General features: G+C 54.2%; 1 protein-coding gene across 1 annotated transcript; it reads right to left on the minus strand.

Annotated features, from left to right (window-relative positions):
• Positions 1 to 447: 447 nt before the first annotated feature.
• PACSIN3 (protein kinase C and casein kinase substrate in neurons 3) lies at positions 448 to 8231 on the minus strand. Its single transcript, XM_032360163.1, has 11 exons — positions 8108 to 8231; positions 5136 to 5209; positions 4789 to 4878; positions 4473 to 4629; positions 3486 to 3721; positions 3222 to 3377; positions 2480 to 2655; positions 2216 to 2336; positions 1920 to 2056; positions 1390 to 1511; positions 448 to 981 (listed from the first exon to the last, which is right to left on the minus strand). Exons 3-11 carry the CDS (start codon positions 4840 to 4842, stop codon positions 866 to 868), a joined length of 1275 nt encoding a protein of 424 aa, XP_032216054.1. The 5' UTR covers positions 4843 to 4878; positions 5136 to 5209; positions 8108 to 8231; the 3' UTR covers positions 448 to 865.
• Positions 8232 to 20772: the final 12541 nt, after the last annotated feature.

Raw genomic sequence — 20772 nt, forward strand, 5'->3', positions numbered from 1 at the left:
GCGACCGCCACCGGACGCCCTGCCACCCCCGGCAGGTGGCGCAACCTCCCAGAAGGCCAAGGCTGCGAGGCTGGGGGCAGGTGGCCAGGGGCCACGGCTGGGGCCAGTTCCCGAGCATGAGTAATGATTAACAGTTCTACTCTGCACTCGGGATCTCACCGGCCTGAACGGGAAGACAAACGGGCTGGGCTCCTGTCCGGCCCAGAACTCAGTACCCAGCCTCCAACCTTGGCGGGCTCACTCCAGGCCCAACCTTGAGTACCTCCCACCCCAGATTAAGGTCCCCAGAGCAGATACCAGCCAGAGCAGATACCAAACTGGCCAACCTTTGCCCATGACACACCCTAGGCCCACAGACCTCCCCGCTCTGGAGTGCCTCTCTCCAGATGCTTTCTGCAGCCTGACAAAGGTGGACTATCAGAAAAGATGCACACAAGCCTGACGGTGTTGGGTTTTTTCTCCAAGTTTAATACTCACTAGAACAAACAACAAAAGAGTGCCGCTAGCCCAGAACTACACTCACCCCAAGACCACCCCAGGAACCCCAAAACACTGAGACCAGGAACTGGGTCCACAGCTCCTGGGGAGACCCACCCATTCCTGGAGAGGCCCGGGCACCCCTGAGCCCTTCTGTCACCTCCTGACCTCCCCCATCTTCCCCTCAGCCTAGACTCGGCCTTTCCCTACCAGTCCCTTTCTAGATGCAGGCCACTCCCCACCCTGGGCCCCAGGACTTTCTCCCTCCTCAATGGACAGAAGGGCAGCAAGGGGCACCATGGTCCAGGGCCTTCAGGTCCAGCTGTCCAAGAGAAGCAGGGCCCCGATGCAGGGTGGAGAAATGCTGCAGAAGGGCTGTCACGGGAGGTCAGGCCCCCACACACTCCACATAATTGGCCGGGTACAGACCAATGCGACCACTCTGCAGTTGGCCCTGGCACCAGCCCTGCTCATCCTCCTCGCTCATCTTCAGCAGCTCCTCCCCTGGGGAAAGGGGTTTCGTCATTGCCCATTGCCCTGGCCCAGCCCCCATCCTGCAACTGGGTCAAGGACTGAGGAGGGGGAGGAGGTAGTAGGAGAAAGCAACTAGGAGAAGAGACATGCCTGAGGCGAAGAAAGGTCAAAGTCAGCAAGCACCCCACCCCAGACCCTGAATGCATCAAGCAGGCCCCAGCCGGTGACTTCCCCAGCCAGTGACTTTGAGAGATCAGAGGGCTCAGAGCAGACGCTCTGACGCCTGGAGTCTGGACCCAGAGCAGCCTTGCAGAATCAGACAACTGGACTTGGGAAGCAAGCATCAGGCTTCCCTTTTCCACACCCCGGCTCAGGTTTTAAAGGAGTGGGGAGGGTGGATGAAGCCTGGAAAGGAACAGGAAAGGGGTCCCTGCGTACCTGCTCGGAAGCTCAGCTCGTCAGCTTCCTGGCCAGCGTAGTCGTAGAGTGCCCGCACCCGCACCCCGGTGGCAGCCTTCCGGGTGTTCTCCTCGTCCGACCACTCCTCATCCTGCCCACCGCTACAGAGGGGAGACAGACAGTGGCAGGCTCAGGGCACAAGGACCACCATTAGTCAGAGAGTCTACGACCCAGGGCAAAGGGTCCCCCTCTGGAAGAACCCTGGGAAAGGCAGGTGGAAAAGAACTTAAAGATCCTGGTCTGACCTCTGCCATTTGTGCCCGTGAGCCTGGCACGCTTCCCGCCACCCAGGGCAGACATGAGCACTAGATGAGCACGAATGCGGGCACCAGCGGGTGAGGCTAAGCCACCATGAACACTGGCATCACAACAACTACTAAGCAGGGCCTGAGGCTCCTGGCACCAATTTGCAACCCAGTTCAGGTGTAAGGGTAATGAAGGGAAGGAGACAGAGGGCAAGAGGGCAGGACAGGGGCCCAGCTTTTTCCTCCCCACAGCCAGGCTCTCACCCTGGGGACCCCGGGGACTGGGGTGGGGGTGCAGCGCCATCTCTTGTGGGCACGATGCTGGTCAGAGTAACCTCATCAGGGCTCCGGCCTCCCTTCTCCTTCCTGCTAATTGTCCTCTGTGTATCCAAGGACCACTCCTGTGGGGACAGTGCTGAGGGTCAGGCTGGGCTGCAGGCTTTGGTGGTAGCCAGAGCCATTCAGACCTTCACCTACCTCCTCCGGAGCCCCAGCCTCCCTCCTGAGGTCCAGGCTGAGCCCACTGCCCCTCCCAGCCCCGGGCAGCCCAGAACACTGACCTCGAACTGCGGCCAGTTCATGGCCATGCCCGGCCCGTGGGTGCTGCGCCACCAGTGCAAATCCTCCTCATCGCTGACTGCCTCGATGCCCTGATGCAGGTCTCGGTGGAGTTCATGGAACCTGAGGCCCAAGGCACCACCTCAACCTGAGGAGCCCGGGGCCCCAGTACCCCCCTGAAACTCATTCCACCTGGCCAGAGTCTGGGGGAGACAGAGCAGACCCAGTGTACCCCCAGACCTCCAGCCCCCCCTCGCAGGCCACACCTCTCGCTGCTGGAGAGGTCGAGGTGCTGGTGCAAGGTGAGCAGCATATCCTTGAAGAAGAGAAGCCGCTGGCGCTCAGCCGCCTGGCAGCTCTCAAAGGCCTGCTCCATGTCCTCCATGTAGCGCGGGGTGTAGCGATGCAGCTCCACCAGTGTCTGCTCGTAGTGGCTTTTCATCTGCGTGGGGCAGGAGGGCCCTGGTGAGAACCAGACCTGCTTCCACTCGGGACACCACTCACATTTACGGAGCGACGCCGGGGAGCGAGACCCCGGGCCGGGCACTAGCAGCCATTAAGCCGCAGATCCAGCTCCCGCCCTCCAAGACCCCAGCCGCCGAACAGGCCAGGGGACACCTGGGCACAGCCACTTTAAGGGTCTGGGGAGTGAGGATGGAGGGTGAGATGAGGTCCACCTCGAGGAGCGAGGAGCCGGGAGAAATCAGAACAGGCTTCATGGAGGAGGTGGAAACTGAGCAGAGGACAGGCAGAGCGGGAGGACAGGGCGCTCTAGCAGGGCAGGCAATGTGAGGGCTTGTGGTTGGGGCGGGCACAGCAGAAAAAACGGAGCTGGAAGGTCTCCTCAACCCTGAGACCCTCCCAACGCCTGAAACGGAACCATTTCTTTCCCGGGGAAAGCATCAGGTTTCTCTGGCTCCTCTTTTAAATGAGGGTCTGGAGAGCAGGTGGCCCATGACGATGAGGGCGGCAGAGCGTGGGGCCAGGGAGAGAGAGGTCTCCCGCTACCTTCTCGGCCTCCCGGGCGCAGCGTTCCACCCGCTCCTGCAGTTTGCGCAGCTGCTCCTGCGACACGGCGCTGTCGGCCTTCGCGTGGCTCTCCCGAGTCTGCGCCGTCTTCTCCTCCTTCCGTGCAGCATGGTAGCTCTTCTTGGAAGCCTCAACCTGGCACGCACGGCAACAAATGTGGACCCTGCGACGCCGAGCCCCGCCACCCCCCCCCCCCCCAGCCCAGGTGGGATTCAGGAAGGGACCGATCCTTCCCCGGCTCACCTCCTTCAGCCTCTTGAGCCAGGGCTTCTGGGCCTTGCGGAAGCCGTCCTCGGCAGCCCGGCTCTCGCGGAAGCCCCCCAGCACAGGCCGGTGGAAGGCCCCCCGCTGCCAGGCGCGCACCCGCTCGCTGTCCTGGCCCTGCAGCTTCTCGCGTACCTCCAGGTGCAGCGCGCTCAGCCTCTCGGCCGCGGTGAAGAAGGCGTGCCAGGCCTTCTCCAGCGTGCCGTACTGGGGGCCTGCAGGGAGGGAGGGAGGGGCTGGGACCTGGCCAGGGACACAGCCAGAAACAAGCCTCCCCTCCAGCCCCCAACACCCCAGGGTGCTGCCGTGGGGGCCAGGCCCAGTGGGCGGGGTGTGAAGGGGAACAAGGAAGAGGTCAGCGGCCACTTGTGGATATAGGACATTTCGTGGAATCCTTATCCACCACCATGGAAACTGTTACAATCAACATTTAACAGGCAAAAAGCAGCCCAGAAAAGTGAAGCTTATACCCAAAGCATTACAGCTACAAGTTAACGGCCCAAAACATTACAGCTGAGATGCAAACCCAACTCTGTGGCATGAACCACTACACTTTATTGCCTCAGAGGGAAGAACGAGCTTGGTTAGGATGGAAAGATCCCCAGCTCCCGAGTGGAAGGCCTAGGTTCAAGTTTCAGCACTTTCTAGCTGTGTGACCTCAGACAAATCACTTAACCTCTCTGAACTTCTGGATTCCCCTCTAGAAAATGGGTAGTACAAGATCATCTCCACCACCAGGCTGTTAGAAGTATCAAAATAACTCACGACCATACTTCACAAACTCTTAACAGCTAGGTTATTCTTAACAACTGCAAGAATAATCAGGAAGCTCTTCCCTCCTCAGCGGAAAGGCATATATGAAATCCTCAAATTTTCCATAAAAGGTGCAAAAAAGAAGCTCCCTCGCCTTGTCTCCCACACCCTCAGGGGCCCTCTGCTCCTGGGGAGGCCCAAGTGCCGGCTCACCCTTTTCCACAGTGCCCCTCCACTTGCGGGCCCAATCAGCCAGCTGCTGGGCATAGACCTTCTCAATGCGGGCACGCTCCTGGAAGCAGCTGACCAAGTCCCCACATAGCCGATGCCCGTCCTCCACCCGCTGCACGGTCCGCCTATAGTTGCCAGCCTGGGGCGGACAGGAGAAAGGCAGTGTCGCTGGGGAGAAGCCCCCTCCAGGGCTGGGGCCGACAGCTGGGCTCCTCCCCTGGACAGGTGGCTGAGCCCAGGCTGGCAGAGGGGGTGGGCATCTCAGTGCCACCTCCAATCCTAGGACCCCACTGCTCACCTCCCAGAAACTGCCCTCCAGGGCCTCCCCTCCAGCGTCTTCCTCTGGAGCCATGGCGTCCCTGCAGCACGGAATGGTGGCGGATGGGTGCTGTGGAGGGCAGAGGGGTAAGCAGGGAAGCCAGATGTACACTTTTGAGGAGAGGAAAAGATCCTTTCCTATCCCTGGACTTATGCCTCACAGCTATCCCCACCACCCAGTGAACTGTCAGAGCTAGGACTTTACAGGTGGGGGATCTGGAAGGTCCTGGGACGGGCTGGGATAGGGGAAAGGGTGGCCCCTTCAAAGCTCCTCCTTGGGCCTCAGGTCTACCCACCCCCTCCCCCACCCAGCCTCTTTCCACCTACCTGGGGCCTAGAGATCACTTTCGGGGGCCCGGATGTCCAACTCTCAAAGCTGCCACTGTGATTCTGCCTTGAAGCTGACGAAAGCAAGCCAAGGGGTAAGGGCAGGGATTTGGAGCGTCCAGGGCGGTGCCCAGCTCCCCCAATATAGCAACTGCTGTCAGTAGCGCCAGACTCCAGCCAGGAGAATGCCAGGCGGGTCACACGATCCAGCTGGGGATCAGGCTCAGGCGGCCGGTGGGGGTGGATGGTGGGCAGAGGGCCCCACGGCCCCCCCCTTCCCTGCTGCAGATGACAGGGGAGCATACCTGCCCATGCTGGGCCCCTCTGCCTTTCCCCGGACAACAAGACGACCCTTTACCAGATCAGGCCAAATCGGAGGGTGCCGGGCCACACTCCGGTGACTCCCTTTGCCCGCAAAAGCAGACTGGGAGCCAGGAGGCCCGAGTCCGATCTTGGCCAAGAAGCTTGAACAAGTGCTTTTACTGTCATCTCCTAAGGAAGCCTCGGCTCCCGGGTGAGGTGGAAATTCTGCCTCCTGGTCTTCTGTGCCTGTGCTGGTCTCAGACTCAGACCACGCAATAAGCAACAAATGTGAGGGGCCTGACAGTCACAAAGGACATTCATCCTGTTCCACAGTATCCACTGAGGTCCCACAAACCTCCCTGGGGAATGAGTAGCTCAGCCCCGCCCTCAAAAAGCCCAGAATCTGGGGCAGCATGGGGGATTCCGACGGGCCACCAGCCAATTGTAAGAGTGTGCTCCAGAACCATAGAGGAGGGCAAGGCGGATTCCAACCCCAGAGCCACCACCCCGGAGGCCAGAGAACACAGTGGCACGTGGCCACTCCCCTCCTGCCTCTTGGCAGTGGCTCAGCTGTCCCTACCCTAGCACTGACTCAAGCCCCTAGAAGGAAACCGCTTCCTCCTCTGAGCAAGCCCAAGGGACACTGCCAGACCCAGGAGGGCAGAGTGTGTGCCCGCTGCCCCAAAGCAGGGCTCTGTCACACTCCTCCCCTCCTGACAAGCTGACAAGCCACTATCCAACCTTCCAAACTCAAACTGAAGCATCTTCTCCAGAGTCTCCCAGATCCCATTCCTCCACCGCCATTCACACAGACCCTTGTGAGCCCTCCGTCAGGCTAGATATTGTGTATTGCATTGGATCGTCACTGACAGGAGAGGATCTGTCCCCAGCCACTGACAGAGGGCGTCCCGTCCACCTTTCTTAGGCCTTGGAGCTGGTGGCTGAAGGAAGAAACACGACGTCCCCCTAAGGACCAGGAGACCTGCTGGCTATAGCAACAGTGAGAAAGCTTGGCCTGGGTGGGATCCGGCCCTAAGCTAATAGGAGACAGAGCTCAGGCCTGCCTTGGAGGGGCCTGGGGACAGAGCAGGAGAGGGACAGAGGGGCTGGCCCACCAGGGTCCTCAGCACTCCCCCCTTGCTTCCCCTCATGTCTGCTCCATTCACCCAGAAAGAACTTGCCAACCAGATGGAGGGAAACAGAGCCACAGCCATAAATCACAGGGCCTTTGGAGCTGTCCCAGTCAGGCATCCAGGGGCCTGGGCCCCCTGCCTGCTCCAGCCTCCAGGCTCGGGCTCCCGGGAGAGCTGCCCCCCACCCGTTCCCTCTCTCTGGCCCCAGAACAGAGCAAGCTGTGTGTGCAGGGCTGGCACTGCTCCCTCCGGCCTCCCAGAGCAAACACAAGCCGGAGTCCCAGGCACAGCCAGGCCCCACAGCCCTGGCGGGATCTAGCTATGGGGGTGGGCCCTGCGTGCCATGGGGGGGCACCCTGTGCCTCCTGACTTCAGCAGAGACCCAGTCTGGTCTCCAGAATGCATCCTGCCACAGGCAAGAGCTCGGAAGGCAGAGAATGAATGCTAGAGGACCTGCAGAAGTCTGCAGGGTGCTTGGCAGGGTCTCCTCAGAGTTGCGTGGGCCAAGGTAGAAGTCCTGAAACTCAGGGAAGAACCCACACTCCCTATCTAAGGCAGGTAGGTACCCACCCCCAACCTTCCAGAAGCTGGGGGCATGCCCTGGGAGGGAGCATGGCCATCCTGCCCTGCCCGTCCTCCTGAGTCACAGGCTGCGCCCAAGGGCTCCTGCCAGCAGCCCCTCCCCTCTATCCCGTAGCCCGAGGATGCGGAGGCGCAGCTGGGGGCGGCCCATTGGTTCAGAGAGGGGTGCCTAGGCTAGAGTGGCTGGAAGCAGCAGCCAGAGCCGCCCCAGAGGGTGGGGGAAGGGGTGGCGCAGGGAAAGGGGAGGAGGCAGGGCCAGGGAGGGGCATAACAAAGGGGCACTTTTGGAAACCCGACCTGCCACCTGAGGTGCCTGCTCCCTGATGACGCACTCCAAACCCGGAGCCTCCACACCAAACTTCGGAGCCCAGTGGCGGCCCGTCTCTGGCCTCAACCCTTATGGACGGCGCCCTTCGACCCGCCCTCCTGCCGGCCCGGAGCTGCACAACTCGGAGCCGGTGAAGTCCACGCGGAGCGACCGGGCCAGGCCTAGCCATGGAGGCTCTAGGACTTCTTGGCCAAACCTGTTGAACTTGGTCTCGGCGGGGGTGGGGCCGGCCGGTCACCGCTGAGGGGAGGGGGCGCACCCTGCCCGGGCCAGCCCGGCCGTGGACTCCAGAAGGTGACCCGGGGCAGCGGCCCAGGAATTAGGGCTTTTTGCAAAGAGCGAGGGGTCCCCGGGGCGTCTGGGGGGCCTTTGAGGAGCCCTCGGAGATGGTGTGGCCCTCCAGCCCCGACGCCTCCCTCTCCTCCACCGGCCTGGGAAATCGCCGGGGCGGGGGGAGCGCGGCGCCGCAGATGAGACACCCCCTCGGCTCGGAGTAGTAGGGTAGCCGGGAGCTCCCAGGACGGGAGTCGGTCCCACTACAAACTTCAGGAGCCAAAGGAGAGGGCGGGATCGACTCGCGGCTCCCGCCGCCGCCTCCCCGCGGTTCCCGCCCGGGCAGCACTCACCGCGTCCTTCCTGGGCGTCTCGGCGGGTGGGGGTCCGGCCACGCTCCGGCCGGAGTCCTGCCGCTCCCGGGCCGGGGCCACCGCCTCCCCGAGCGCGCCCGGCCCTCCCCCGGGAAGCCCGGCCCCCGGCCCCGCCCTCTCCTCGCCGCTGCGGCCCCAACCCTACCCGCCAGAGGCTGGGGCGCGGGGGCTGCAGGCATCGCGGCGACCGGCGGCTCCCGGAGCACGGGCCGCGGGGTATCGGCTCCCACGCGAGAAGCGCCAGGCCTCGCTTCCCAGGGTGGCACCGCGCGGGCAAAGCGAGTCGGATTTCGGCTTTGCCCCTCCCGGCCTTTGCGGAGCCTGGGAGACAGACCCGTGGAAGCGGGAAGAGATCGGGCCTGCGCGGGTACCCCTTGGAGGGAGGACTGGGGGCTACACTGCCTTAGTATTTCTTTGCTGGCCACATCTTTCTTATACGTTAGTTCTGTCGAGGCTCACAGTCACCACCTTTTAAGCATTAGGGTTCCCATTGTACGGGTGCGGAAACTGAGGCCCACAGACCTTCAGCAGCTTGCAAAAGATCTGTAGTCGGGCAAGACCTGGATTCCAGAACCGTGCCCTTTCCCTGCACAGCCCCGCCTGCCAATCTGAGGACTGCGTCTGACACACGGTGGGGGTGGGGCAAAAAAGCACGAGCTCCTCCCCCTCTGTGTTCTTAGTCCCAGATTTTGTACCACGATTCATTCTTAAATCCCTTCGGCCCTCCACTCCCCCCTTTTGTCAGTCACCAGCTTTGGTAGATTTTTCCAGATCGCCACGCTGCCACCCCTCCCTTAATAAGTCCCTTCTCTCTCACCGTCTTTGCCCCCACCCTGGGATTTTTCGCAGCCTGCCTGTCTGTTATTTATATCCACTGGAGCGGTCCAAGAATGTTCCGAGGCTGACCTAATCGCCACCTGCTTGGCCTCTCCGTCCCTCCCGATCCCTCCTGGGCCGGGAGAGCCAGCGACCGAGCCCTCCGCCTGGCAGGAGAGAGCGGCCGCGGGTTAGCAGGGTCTAACGCCCCGGGTGCTCAGAGGGTCCTGGTGGCGCAAAGTCGCTGTGGATGGGAAAGCCCCAGGGGCTCCGAGGAGTGAGCCCTCAGGGGGACGGCGTGGCGCTCTGGGAAGCCAAAGGCCAAGTGGTTCTCTCTCCAGCACGTACTCTTCGTCCCCACTCCCCGCCCCATTACCACTCCCTGAGGAGTGTGAGTGCATGTGCGCGGATTTTTAAATCGCAGCTTTAAAAATAGAAAAACTATGTTCCTGAATCCGACAGGAACCGCTGATGCGTTCTTTATGCAGCCAAATCCGCTCACAAAATGGAAAAGGGCCCTTAAGAGAATGAATGAGGGTAATTTCAGATGGTGGTATTAGCTGCTGACTGAGCTGCCCCCTAACCCCGTCCTGGTGGGAGAGTCAGACTCTGGGCAGCCAGGGCGCAGCGCGTTTGGCAAATCCTACCTGAGGAATGGATCCTGGCCTTGGCAGTCGCGGGGTGTGTACCCAGCAGGATGTGGCTTCTGAAACCAGCTGCAACACCCAGTCTCTGTTGGGGCATGAAAAAGTCACTTTTTTCCATATTTCTGTTTCTACCTTTATGAAACATGACGGGTGACCCAGCTGACCTCCCAAATGGACCATGTACCCCCAGCTAATTACTGATTGTAAAAGCTGTAAGTGAGAGGAGCTGGGCTCATCTATAATGACAGCCCTACTGTTCTGTATTATTTTAAATCAGTTAACATCCCACCTAGTGCCTGGGGGCCTGTAGGCACCTAGACAGAAAGTGTGAAAACACAAGAATGAAATTAATTGCAGGAACCGCCTATTAAAACCCCATTAAAAGTAAAGGCCGCAAGCCAGACTGGTATCTGGGAAAGCCGGGCCAGAGAGAGGTTCAGAAAACAGGGCTGTTCCTCAGATCACAAGGAGAAGGGGATATGGAGTGGAAAGCATCTGGCTTCTCTTAGATTCCAATCTGGAGGCAGAAAGCAGAAATATTGCAGCTGATTTTAATTGCCCCTAAGGTAACGTAAGGAGAAAAAATAAACTAAAGCCCAGAGCATACCGAGCTGCTTTAAAGGTGAAAGGAGACAGAGCTGCCTTTGGAAAACCAACCCCCTTCTATCCCCGGCTATCCCCGGGGCTCAGATTTCTATGCTCTGCGGCCAGAGAGCCTCTGCATACTCACACGGGTCTATCCCAGCAACACTGCACTAGAACAGAGTTCAAGATGAGATGCCCAAGGTCAAAGGTTGGATAGACAGAAACCGAGGGAGGCAGCCTGGCTCAGGGCGCCAGGTGGCAGATGGGTCCGAAGCCTAAGCTCGCAACACTCACACACTCGCTCACCTTGAGTTTCTGGAATGTCCTAACCACTGCACCTTTATTTGTTTATTTATTCATTCAGTCATCCAGTCGAGAAATCATTTGAATTTTTGTTCTATGCTGAGCCCTCTACTAGGTATTGAGAATACAAGATAAATAAGGCACAGTCTTAAATGTAGGCTAATGATACAGTGTCGGTAGGAAGTACTTTGGGAAAATAGAGCCAGAAGAGACCACCTTTCACTGGGTGATGACACTTGATGAGGCTTGAGGAGCAGGAATTAGTCATGCGAGGAGGCATTGTAGACAGGATCACAGGATGTGCCAAGCCCCAGAGGTGTTAGCATATGACTTGGTGATCCAGCAATTTCGCTTTTTGGAATCTACCCTAGACAAACATGAGTAGAAGTGCAGAAAAAGGTACAAGGATGTTTGCATGTAGTGTTGTTTGCAGTAAGGGAAGATTGGAAGCAAATTTCCATCTAGAGACTGCTGGCTGGCAGGTCACCGGGGTGCACAGGTCAGACAGTGCAGAGAGGCCCTGGCCCAGGGACTCCCTCCAGGGACACGGTGGTGGGACACGGTGGTGGGACCCAAGCCTTGACTCTCAGAGTGGCCCATCAGCCACCTCAGCCGCTTAAAAAAATCCTGTATATATACCAGAGATTTGGAAATAAGGATAAACACCAAAGTGCAGGAGGGGGGAAAAAATAGTTGAATAACCTAGAGTTCATTCATGAGATGGCTAAACTCTGCAGCATCTGAAGCTCAGGTAGATGGAGATGTGTTCTTTTTTTTTTTAAAAAGATTTATTTGAGAGAGAGAGAGAGTGCAGGGGGAGGGGCAGAGGCTGAGCACAGAGCCTAACTCAGGGCTCGATCTCATGACCCTGAGATCATAACCCGAGCCAAAACAAGAATAGGATACTTTACCACCTGAGCCACCCAGATGTCCTGAGATGTGTTCTTATATGAAGAGCTCCAAGACCCTGTAGAACAAAAAGAACAAAATGCAGAACACACTGAAAAATATTTGGAGAATATATACCAAATTGATTTTGGTGGCTATCACTAGGGAGAGGGCCAGAATTGGTAAAAGATATTTTTGGAGCATTAGGAAATGAGCAGTGAGCATGTACTTATATGTAAATTGTACAATGAAGAGTTTTTGGGAAGTTATTGTCTAACACAGGGCTGTCCAAATGGAATTTTCCGCAAGGACGATGTTGTATAGCTGCACTGCCCCGTACAGCAACCACTAGCCACTTGTAGTTAGGAACTGGTTTTTGTTTTTTGTTTTTTTTTTTAATGAAGTTTTTTTTTTTTTTTTAAGATTTTATTTATTTATTTGACAGACAGAGATCACAAGTAGGCAGAGAGGCAGAGAAAGAGAGAGGAGGAAGCAGGCTCCCTGCTGAGCAGAGAGCCCGATGTGGGATTCGATCCCGGGACCCCGAGATCATGACCTGAGCCGAAGGCAGCGGCTCAACCCACTGAGCCACCCAGGCGCCCCAGGAACTGGATTTTTAAGTTCATTTAATTTTAGTTAGTTAAAATGTAACAGCCACACGTGGCTAGTGGCAACTGTATTGGGCAGTTCCCATCTAGAATATCTAGAGTATTGAGTTCAAGACGGGGTGGAGATGGAAGATGAAGCTGGAGAATGAGTAGAGACTGAACAGTGACTTGCAAGTTGGGCTGGGGAGCTCGGACTTTATCCTATACGCGGTGAGAAGTGTGCGCGGGAGGGGCTAGAGGAGATTTATCTGAAGAGGTCTGGCAGGCAGCCCCCAGAAGGGCAGAGGAGAGCAGGCAGAAGGCTACAGGCAGGCTTTATCTTTCTGGAAGGCAGCTGTGTTACTCTTCGTGGCCTCTGGACCTTGCCCCAGCATTCCTGATGGGCAGCTGAGTAAAAGATTCTGGTTCAACAGCTATGTTCTTCTTCTTCTTTTTTTTTTTTTTTTTTAAGATTTCATTTATTTATTTGACCGACGGAGATCACAAGTAGGCAGAGAATCAGGCAGAGAGAAAGGAGGAAGAAGGCTCCCCACCGAGCAGAGAACCTGATGCGGGGCTCCATCCCAGGACCCTGAGATCATGACCTGAGCTGAAGGCAGAGGCTTTAACCCACTGAACCACCCAGGTGCCCCCAACAGCTATGTTCTTAAGATCTCAGGCAATCCCAGGTAGAAAAAACTAGTTGGAGTTATCGAAGGGAGGCAACTTCAGTGGGGGAAAATGTTCTGGGCAGGAAGAACAGCAGACGGAAGGCATTAGAGTAAAAATGCATAGCAGGCTTCTGGGGCCCGTGGAGAAACCTTCTCCAGGTCAGGAATTTGCCCGGGGCAGATTCTTTGGAAGGTGCCCCGAGTTGCCAAGGCCCAGCCCAGGTGTCAGCTCAGTGAGCTGAGGGTTCTGCCCAGGAAGCCTGCGGGTTGGTTTGGTCCCTCCTCTGAAGTCCCCTGGGGGCCTCCTGATTGGCCAGAGAGGAATTCTTGCAGACGGTCCGTTTATTTAGCTGACTTTCAAGGAATATCCACGATGCCAGACACTAGCCTGGGTGCTTGGTCCACAATGTAAACATAGCAGACATGCTCCTTGGCTTTGTGGGGTTTTCCACTAAAACCAAATAAAGGCCTGAATAGGTATTTACAAATCGTGATTAAGTTTCTAAAGGCAAAAAGCTTTTAAGATACAGGGCTCTGAGAGAACAGGAGAAGCATAATTTCAATGACGGGAGGGTCAGAGAAGATCTCTTTCAGGAAGTCTCAGCTTCTCTACCCCAAAACAGCCCAACAGACCCCAAAAGACAAATGGAAGTTAGCTGGATAAAGAGGGAACCTGGGAGAGAGCATGCTACATGACAGGACTAACGTGTACAAAGGCCCAGAAATGGGAACTTGACCTCCTGGGAAAGAAGGCAGAGTGGGTGAGGTGTGGTAAGAGGTCGAGGGTAAGGTAAGAGAGGAGGACTGCACCTGAACACTGCAGGCTTTGTTCTATTCTGAGTGCAGAATTTAAGCAGAGGAGTGACGGAGTGTCTTTCTGGAGAACAGGGCACCAAAAAAACAGGATGGATGGCCCAGGAGCAAAGAATGGTTTTCACATTTTACTTATTTATTTTTTTAAATTTTTTTATTTGATAGAGAGTGAAATCGAGAGACATCACAGAGGAAGAGGGAGAGGGCAAGCAGACTCCCCACCGAGCAGAGAGCTAGATGCAGGACTCGATTCCGGGACCCCAGGATCATGACCTGAGCCGAAGGCAGATGCTTAACTGACTGAGCCACCCAGGTGTCCCAGTTTTCACATCTTTTAAATGGTTGAAAAGAATCAAAAGAAAGGGGCGCCTGGGTGGCTCAGTGGGTTAAAACCTCTGCCTTCGGCTCAGGTCATGATCCCAGGGTCCTGGGATCGAGTCCTGCATCAGGCTCTCTGGTCAGCGGGGAGCCTGCTTCCTCCTCTCTCTGCCTACCTCTTTGCCTACTTGTGATCTCTGTCTGTCCAATAAATAAGGAAAATCTTTTTTTAAAAAATCAAAAGAAAAAGCTTTGGTGATATGTGAAGATTTTAAGGACAAATTTCAGTGTCCATAAAGTTTTACTGGAACAGAGTCACACACCCTCGTTCACATATAGTCTATGACTGCTTCTGCACTGGAGTGGCAGAGTGGAGTCATTGCAATGGGGATCACAGGGGCAGAAAAGCCTAAAATGTTTGCTGTCAACCCCTTTACACATAAACCATGTGGCCAGTGTGTTAGAGGGAGACAAACAGAGGGAGACCATTTAGGGAGCCACTTGGGTCATCCAAGTACCAGGGACAGAGGTTATTCTAGGACAGTGGTCTGTAGCTGCTCAATATAGGAACTGAAGAATTATCTGGGGGGAGGAATCGATGGGGAGTCGAACTTGCTGATGGGTTAAGTGTGGATGGTGAGGTAGAGAGACATATCAAAATGATATGGATCTTGTGATCTTGGATTGGGTTCCAGACCAGAGAAGGACATGACTGGGGCACTTGGCAAAATTTGAATAAAGTTTATTGATTGGATAATAATGTCATTAGTACTAATTTTCTCTCTCTCTTTTTTTAAGTAAGCTTTATGCCCAACATGGGGCTTGAACTCATGACCTCTGAGATCAAGAGTCCCATGCTTCCCAGATGGAGCCAGCCAGAAAATACACAGTTCTCTCCTCTTGATCATTGCATTGTACTTAGATCTGATGTTACCCACAGGAAATTCTTTATAACCTTTTCTCGACTCTTTCCAAGTCTGAAATTCTGTCCAAGTGAAAAGATTAAACATAAAACAAAAATGACTCAAGGGTGTTTACCTTGAGTTTCGGCACAGAAATGCCATTTATGGAGGCAGCGGAAAAGCGAAAAAGGCAGAAGAGCAGAAAATCAGGACTTCTCTTTTGGACACAGTAGCGTGAGATGCTGAGATGGCCAAGTGGGTGCGTCAAGAAGGCCGGGCTGGACATTACTGTGGGCATCGCCCGTGAGCCAGAGGAAGGTGGAGAAACTGTGCCACTCAGCCTCCGAGTGGGAGTTCTGTGCTTGAGGTGTGGCCAGCCAAGGCGGTCCCCCCAGGGGGGCCACGGGGGCACACATGCATGGAGTGTCTGCGGCACAGCCGGCATTGTGTTTGGCCCTCTGGCACCCACCCTGCGACAACCCTATCCAGTCGGCCTCCTTCTTCGCATTTCCAAAGGAGGGAACCGGCTCAGAGAGGTGTTAAGATTCGCTCAAAGACACAGCAAGGAGGTGGGAATGTGAGAGTTGCCTGAGCCCGGCCTCAGGGAGCCATTCTCCCCTTGGTGATGCTGAACATCCCCCGCAGAGATCGGGGCTGTATTAATTTCCATGGGCTAACAAAGTACCCCCAGACTAGGGGTCTCAGAACAACAGAAATATCTCCTCTTAGAGATCTGGAGGCCAGAAATCAAGGTATCGGCAGGGCTGTGCTATCCCTCCCCAGGCTCTGGGGGGTTATCAGTCCTCACCCTTCTCCTAGCTTCTGGAAGCTGCCAGCAATCTGGAAGTCTGGCAATCTGGGCCCATAGCTGTGTCACTCCCATCTCTGCCTCTGTCTTCACATTGTCGTCTCTGTGTGCCTGTCTCTCCGCCTGTGTCTCAGTCGCCCTCTGCCTCACTGTTTTTTTTTTTTTTTTACTCTTTTCATTTTTTTTTTTTTTGGAAGTCTAGTTGACACACAATGTTACATTAGTTTCAGGTGTACAATAGCGATTCCTGAACTCAACACCTTATGCTCTGGTATGTGGTGGTGATTGTTGTCTATAATTGAAGCATGGTTGACACACAAGGTTCTATGATCTCGGCCTTGCTCGTACTTACTACTGGGTTAAGTAAGTAGATGCTTACTACTGGGTTTAAGACCTACTCAGATCATCCAGGAGGCTCCCCTCATCTGAAGACTCTTGACTACATCTACAAAGATCCTTTTTTTTTTCTAGATAACATTCACAGGTTCTGGGAATTTGTGTTTTTCTTTTCAGGGACCACGACTCAACCCAGCTCACCAGCCTGGAGGAGGCCACAGCTGTTATCCTGGGAAATCTAGTAAAATAGAGCCTGAACTTAAAAAAAAAAAAGTAGGCTGTCTTTCAGAGACGTCGTCCCCCAGTTTCGCTAACATGCCTCTTCACAGAATAGCCCAGCAGCTTCCATGCCACCCACACGAATGTGGCTTGGCAGGCAGCCTCGAATTGCGACAAAACTCTCAGACTCCGGGGCTTTATGACACAGGGAAAGCCGAGCACAGCGGGGAACGTGCCATGTGTCTGCAGGGATGTTCGCTGAACGTCTGAAGCTCTGGGGAGGGTGTGAGTGGATTCGTCACAAGAGAACCTCCTCCCAGGCATCGGCTTCATCGCACAGAACCACAGCTACCCAAGCAGCCCACCACCTTCCTCTAGGAAACTTAGGGACACCTGGGTGGCTCAGTGGGTAAGCATCTGCCTTCAGCTCAGGTCATGATCCCAGCCTCCTGGGATTGAGTCCCGCATTGGGCTCCTTGCTCTGCAGGGAGCCTGCTTCCCCTTTGGCTTGCCTTTCCCTGTGCTTGTGTTCTGTCTCTCTATGACAAACAAATAAAATAAAATAAAATAAGAAAGAAAAGAAACTTAGCGGCGGTTCCTTGGGCCATTTTGTCCCATGCTCTGGGAGGGAGTGACAATGCCAGGGACACTGATGTCCCTGTAGGGACAGGAGCCAAGGCGGGGCAGTGGAGGCTGGAGTGGGAGGAGGGGAATGTAAGGGGAATAGAAATGCAGCCGCCCCGGTCCCACGAGCATGGGATTCATCCAGCCATAGGCAACTGGCTTGGCTCTGCCACAGACAGAAGCATTTATATTTCTGCCACTGGGGAGTTTTGGGGAGTCTTTGGAAGACAGTGAGAATTCACTGCCAGAATTCAAACCCCTGCTTTCCAATTCTCTGCTCCCTGCTCTTCCCACGATGGCCACCTGCCTGGTGCGAGCTCTTGAGGACGGCAGAGAGCTTCTTCACCACCTCGTTTAGATCTTATCGTTCAATAACATATCGCCAGGAGATTTTACAGCAGCTTCTATTTCTAGAGCACTTTACAGTCCGTGCAGCACTTCCACACAGATTCTCAGCCCTCTGGCAGGCGCCCTGCAAAGCTGGCCGCCTAGGGAAGTTTCCTGGCATCCCACACCTCTGGTTTTGCATGACAGGATATTGATTTAGAGTGTGGATGGTGTCTCATGCCCCACAGCAAAGACAGAAGGTGGGGAGGGTTTTTGGTTTGGTTGGGTTTTTTGTTTTTTTTTTTTTTTTGTATTTACACAGCTGTCTGACACTTCCAAAGCCAGGCCCAACTGTATTTTTTTAAATGGAAGCTATTCCCTAGGGGGTGGGAGCCAGTTTTCTCACTTAGCACTATTCCAGAATTAATTCCTATTTGGGCACTGAACTATGCATCAGAGATGCCAAGGAACAAGAACTCCGAGAGGCCGTATTCGGTCGGCTTCCGAGCCTTGAGGAGGAATTTAAACTTCAGTTCCCTGCGAGCTCGGCGGAATGTTTGAGGCTGTCATTTGCAAACCATTGAATGCAGGAACTGTGTGTGGGAAGCCCGCACACACCATCCTCGTGGATTATGGATGGTTTCGCAGACTCAGCAGAATGTTTGGATCCATAGACGGCTTGATCAGAATCAGTCATGTACCGGCCTGCACCAGACAGATGATTCCTACTGAATGGAAATTTCCCACAGGGAGGCCAGAGTGGAAAGGCCTCACTGGTTCCTGTTGCTTTAACAGCAGCTCACAGGATCCCAGGTTTTAAAACTGGAAGGGATCTGAAAGGCCACTGAGTACCGCTTCTTGACTTCGGGATGATGAAACTTAGAAGTGAAAGGAGGAACCCAAGAGACATCATCTAAGAACAGTGCTCTTTCCTCTGTGCCATACTCCTTGTTCCAGAAAACACACAAGCCCCATATCATTTTGCAGATCAAAGAAAATGCCATAACTTGGGGTCATGCTTGTGGTCTGCCCAGCTTCCAGTGTGAACACAAGACCTTCCTTTGCTATCACCAGCAGCTTTTGAATGAATTGCCTTGTGATGCCTTATGTCAAAGGTAGTGTCACAGATGAGACCAAAACATCTATAAACAGGGCTTCATAGCACAGCCTCTCTGTGGCAGGAAACCAAAGTCGTGCTGCACCATTCACCTCCGTATCAGATGGGCAGCATCAAAAAAATCTGTATTAAATACTTTTGTCCATCTGCCCAATGGTTCATCAGATGGAAATGGAGGACATTAAGTGCCTAGACAGTTGTTTTCTTGGTGAAACACGGCAAAACCTAGGGTAGGAATGCCCCAAAGCAGAGCTTGAAACAAAAACGCTTTTCTGGCATGTTCAAGGTGGGTTTCCACTACTCACGCACGATTGTTTTTGTGGTTTTTGTGTGTGTGTGTGTGTTTTTTTGTTTGTTTGTTTTATTTAATTCACCATGGAAAACCTCCCCTATCCTAAAAACAGACTCTGGGAAATCCTGGCATTAAGCAGAACATTTCCTGTGCTCATGAATCCATCACGGCTAATTATTGCTTCCTTGCCTTCCCATTTCCTACCCTCTGTCTGGAATATCTTCCCCCACCCCTCCCATCTCTCAAGATTCAGCTTAAATGGGCCCTTCTCTGGGAAAACTTTTTTTTTTAAAAACAATTTTATTTTATTTATTTTAAAGATTTTATTTATTTATTTGACAGACAAAGATCACAAGTAGGCAGAGAGACAGGCAGAGAGAGAGAGAGAGAAGACAGCAGGCTCCCCATTGAGCAGAGAGCCCGATGCCGGGCTCGATCCCAGTTATGTGAGACCATGACCTGAGCCAAAGGCAGAGGCCTAACCCACTGTGCCACCCAGGTGCCCCTGGGAAAACTTTTTTGACACTGTTCCTTTTTACCACCACTCCATGCTGACTTAGTGTCCTCTTTATGTACCAACCCCCAGCCCTGCCTAAACCCAAAGCTTCCTCTCTCACCAAGCTCATCACACCCAGTTGTAGCTGCAGGATTACCTACCTGTCTGTCCCACCATAAAAAGCACACTCCATAGGGGCAAAGAGCATTTTTCATTTCAGCATTCTCTTTCACTGGAATAGTTGCCAGGGACAGAGTAGGTTTTGATAAATGTCAGTAGAATTAATGAAATCTGAATTCTGCCTGCCTTTCAACCTCCCCCTCCATCTGGTCTCTGGGAACAGATCCTCGATATGACCAACTTCTCCTCTTCAAGCTGCCTCCTACCCTACTCATAAACGTCAATGCCTCCAATTCAAACACCATCAAGAACACCTCTGTAGTTGAACTTGGGGTGTATTGCTCAATGCAACAGAGAATGCATACAGTGGAACATCTCTGTTAGGTCTTGGGAAGGACTTGTAGATTTGGCTTGTGTTGGATGATTTGGATAAGGGAAGTGGGGGCATTGCTCTGGATTGGAGGCTGTCAGAAAATGGGGGTGATTCTATGAAGGGTATAAATAAATCTATGAAGCAAAAGGAAAGCTAGAGCTGTGATTGGCAAAGAAGCTGCTTCCATATTAGCCAAACTAATAGGGCAAAGTCTGGTTATTTTTGTGGTTTGGACAATATTCTTATTTCTGCCTGTGTTCAGACATGAGTGATCATGTTTTTGTCTTGATCGATCATGGTCACAGAGTGGCCTTGTCTGGTGTTGTTTTGTGCAACTGTTTATTTCGACAGAACACCAAGGTCTAGCTGATCTATCAAGCCAGATCCCAGGTGCCAGGGGCTGCTTCTCTCTTTCTCATAACTTATACCCATTCCTAACCTTACCAAGCTGTACCGCTACCTAGAATGCTCTTCTCCCTACTCTGGCCAAACCCTATTACATTCACATTGAACTCCACAAAATCCCACCTTCCCTGTGAGGTTTCCCGAAATACTTCTTTCTCCATTAGGTAATCGTTTCTGAATGCCTCCAGAAGTCTTGGCCGGCATGCCACGATTTAGGATACAACCACCTTCTCTCTGGAATGGTTTTACTTGTTTCACATGTATTGTTCTTCTCTGCTCAGTGAGGGCAGGGTCATTTCTTACATTTTGGCATACCCCCCTCCAACTGAAAAATTTGCTGAGGTGGAACAAATGGCTGGTCTGAGTAAAGGGGGTGAGTCTGCTTCTGGGACACAGCTCTGAAAACAGCTAGGAGCCAGCAGGGAGAAGCCACCAGCTTGCCTTTCCCCTTTCTAACACTCTGACCTTATCTTTCCATCTTCCCATCAGGAAACCATGTTCGGATTTTTCTTTCGGAGCATTCATTTCTGCCCAAGGGTTGTTTTTGGAAATGTCTTCTGTCCCTACCTGTCCGTGAGTGCAGGATCTTCCGTTAATGCATTGCTGTCTCCTCTCGCCCTTCCATAGCGCCCGGACGGAGTTTAGCAAGAAGGAAAGGCCCCGCGGTCCTCCACTAACCGCAGCTCCTGTGTGGCTCGTCGCAGAAAGTCAGAAATGTCCGAACTGCCTCCGCCGGGGCCGGGCAGAGAGTCACCTACCTAGGAGAGTCAATGCCTTGGCCTCTGGCTTAAATCAGGACACAAGACCTCTCACCCCGGTTAGCCTGCACGTCCTCCCGCTCATTACTCTCTACGCCGACACCCCGCAGCTTTGGGGAAACCGTAGTTAGGAGCTGCAAGTTTCAACCACTCTGCACAGAGAAGCTGAGATTCGGGGCAGCTGAGGAAACAGGACTCGATCCCTATGGCGAAGCCGGCTGGCGGGAAAAGGTTTGATT

Source organism: Mustela erminea, chromosome 9 (genome assembly GCF_009829155.1).
Source record: "Mustela erminea isolate mMusErm1 chromosome 9, mMusErm1.Pri, whole genome shotgun sequence".
NCBI lineage: Eukaryota > Metazoa > Chordata > Mammalia > Carnivora > Mustelidae > Mustela > Mustela erminea.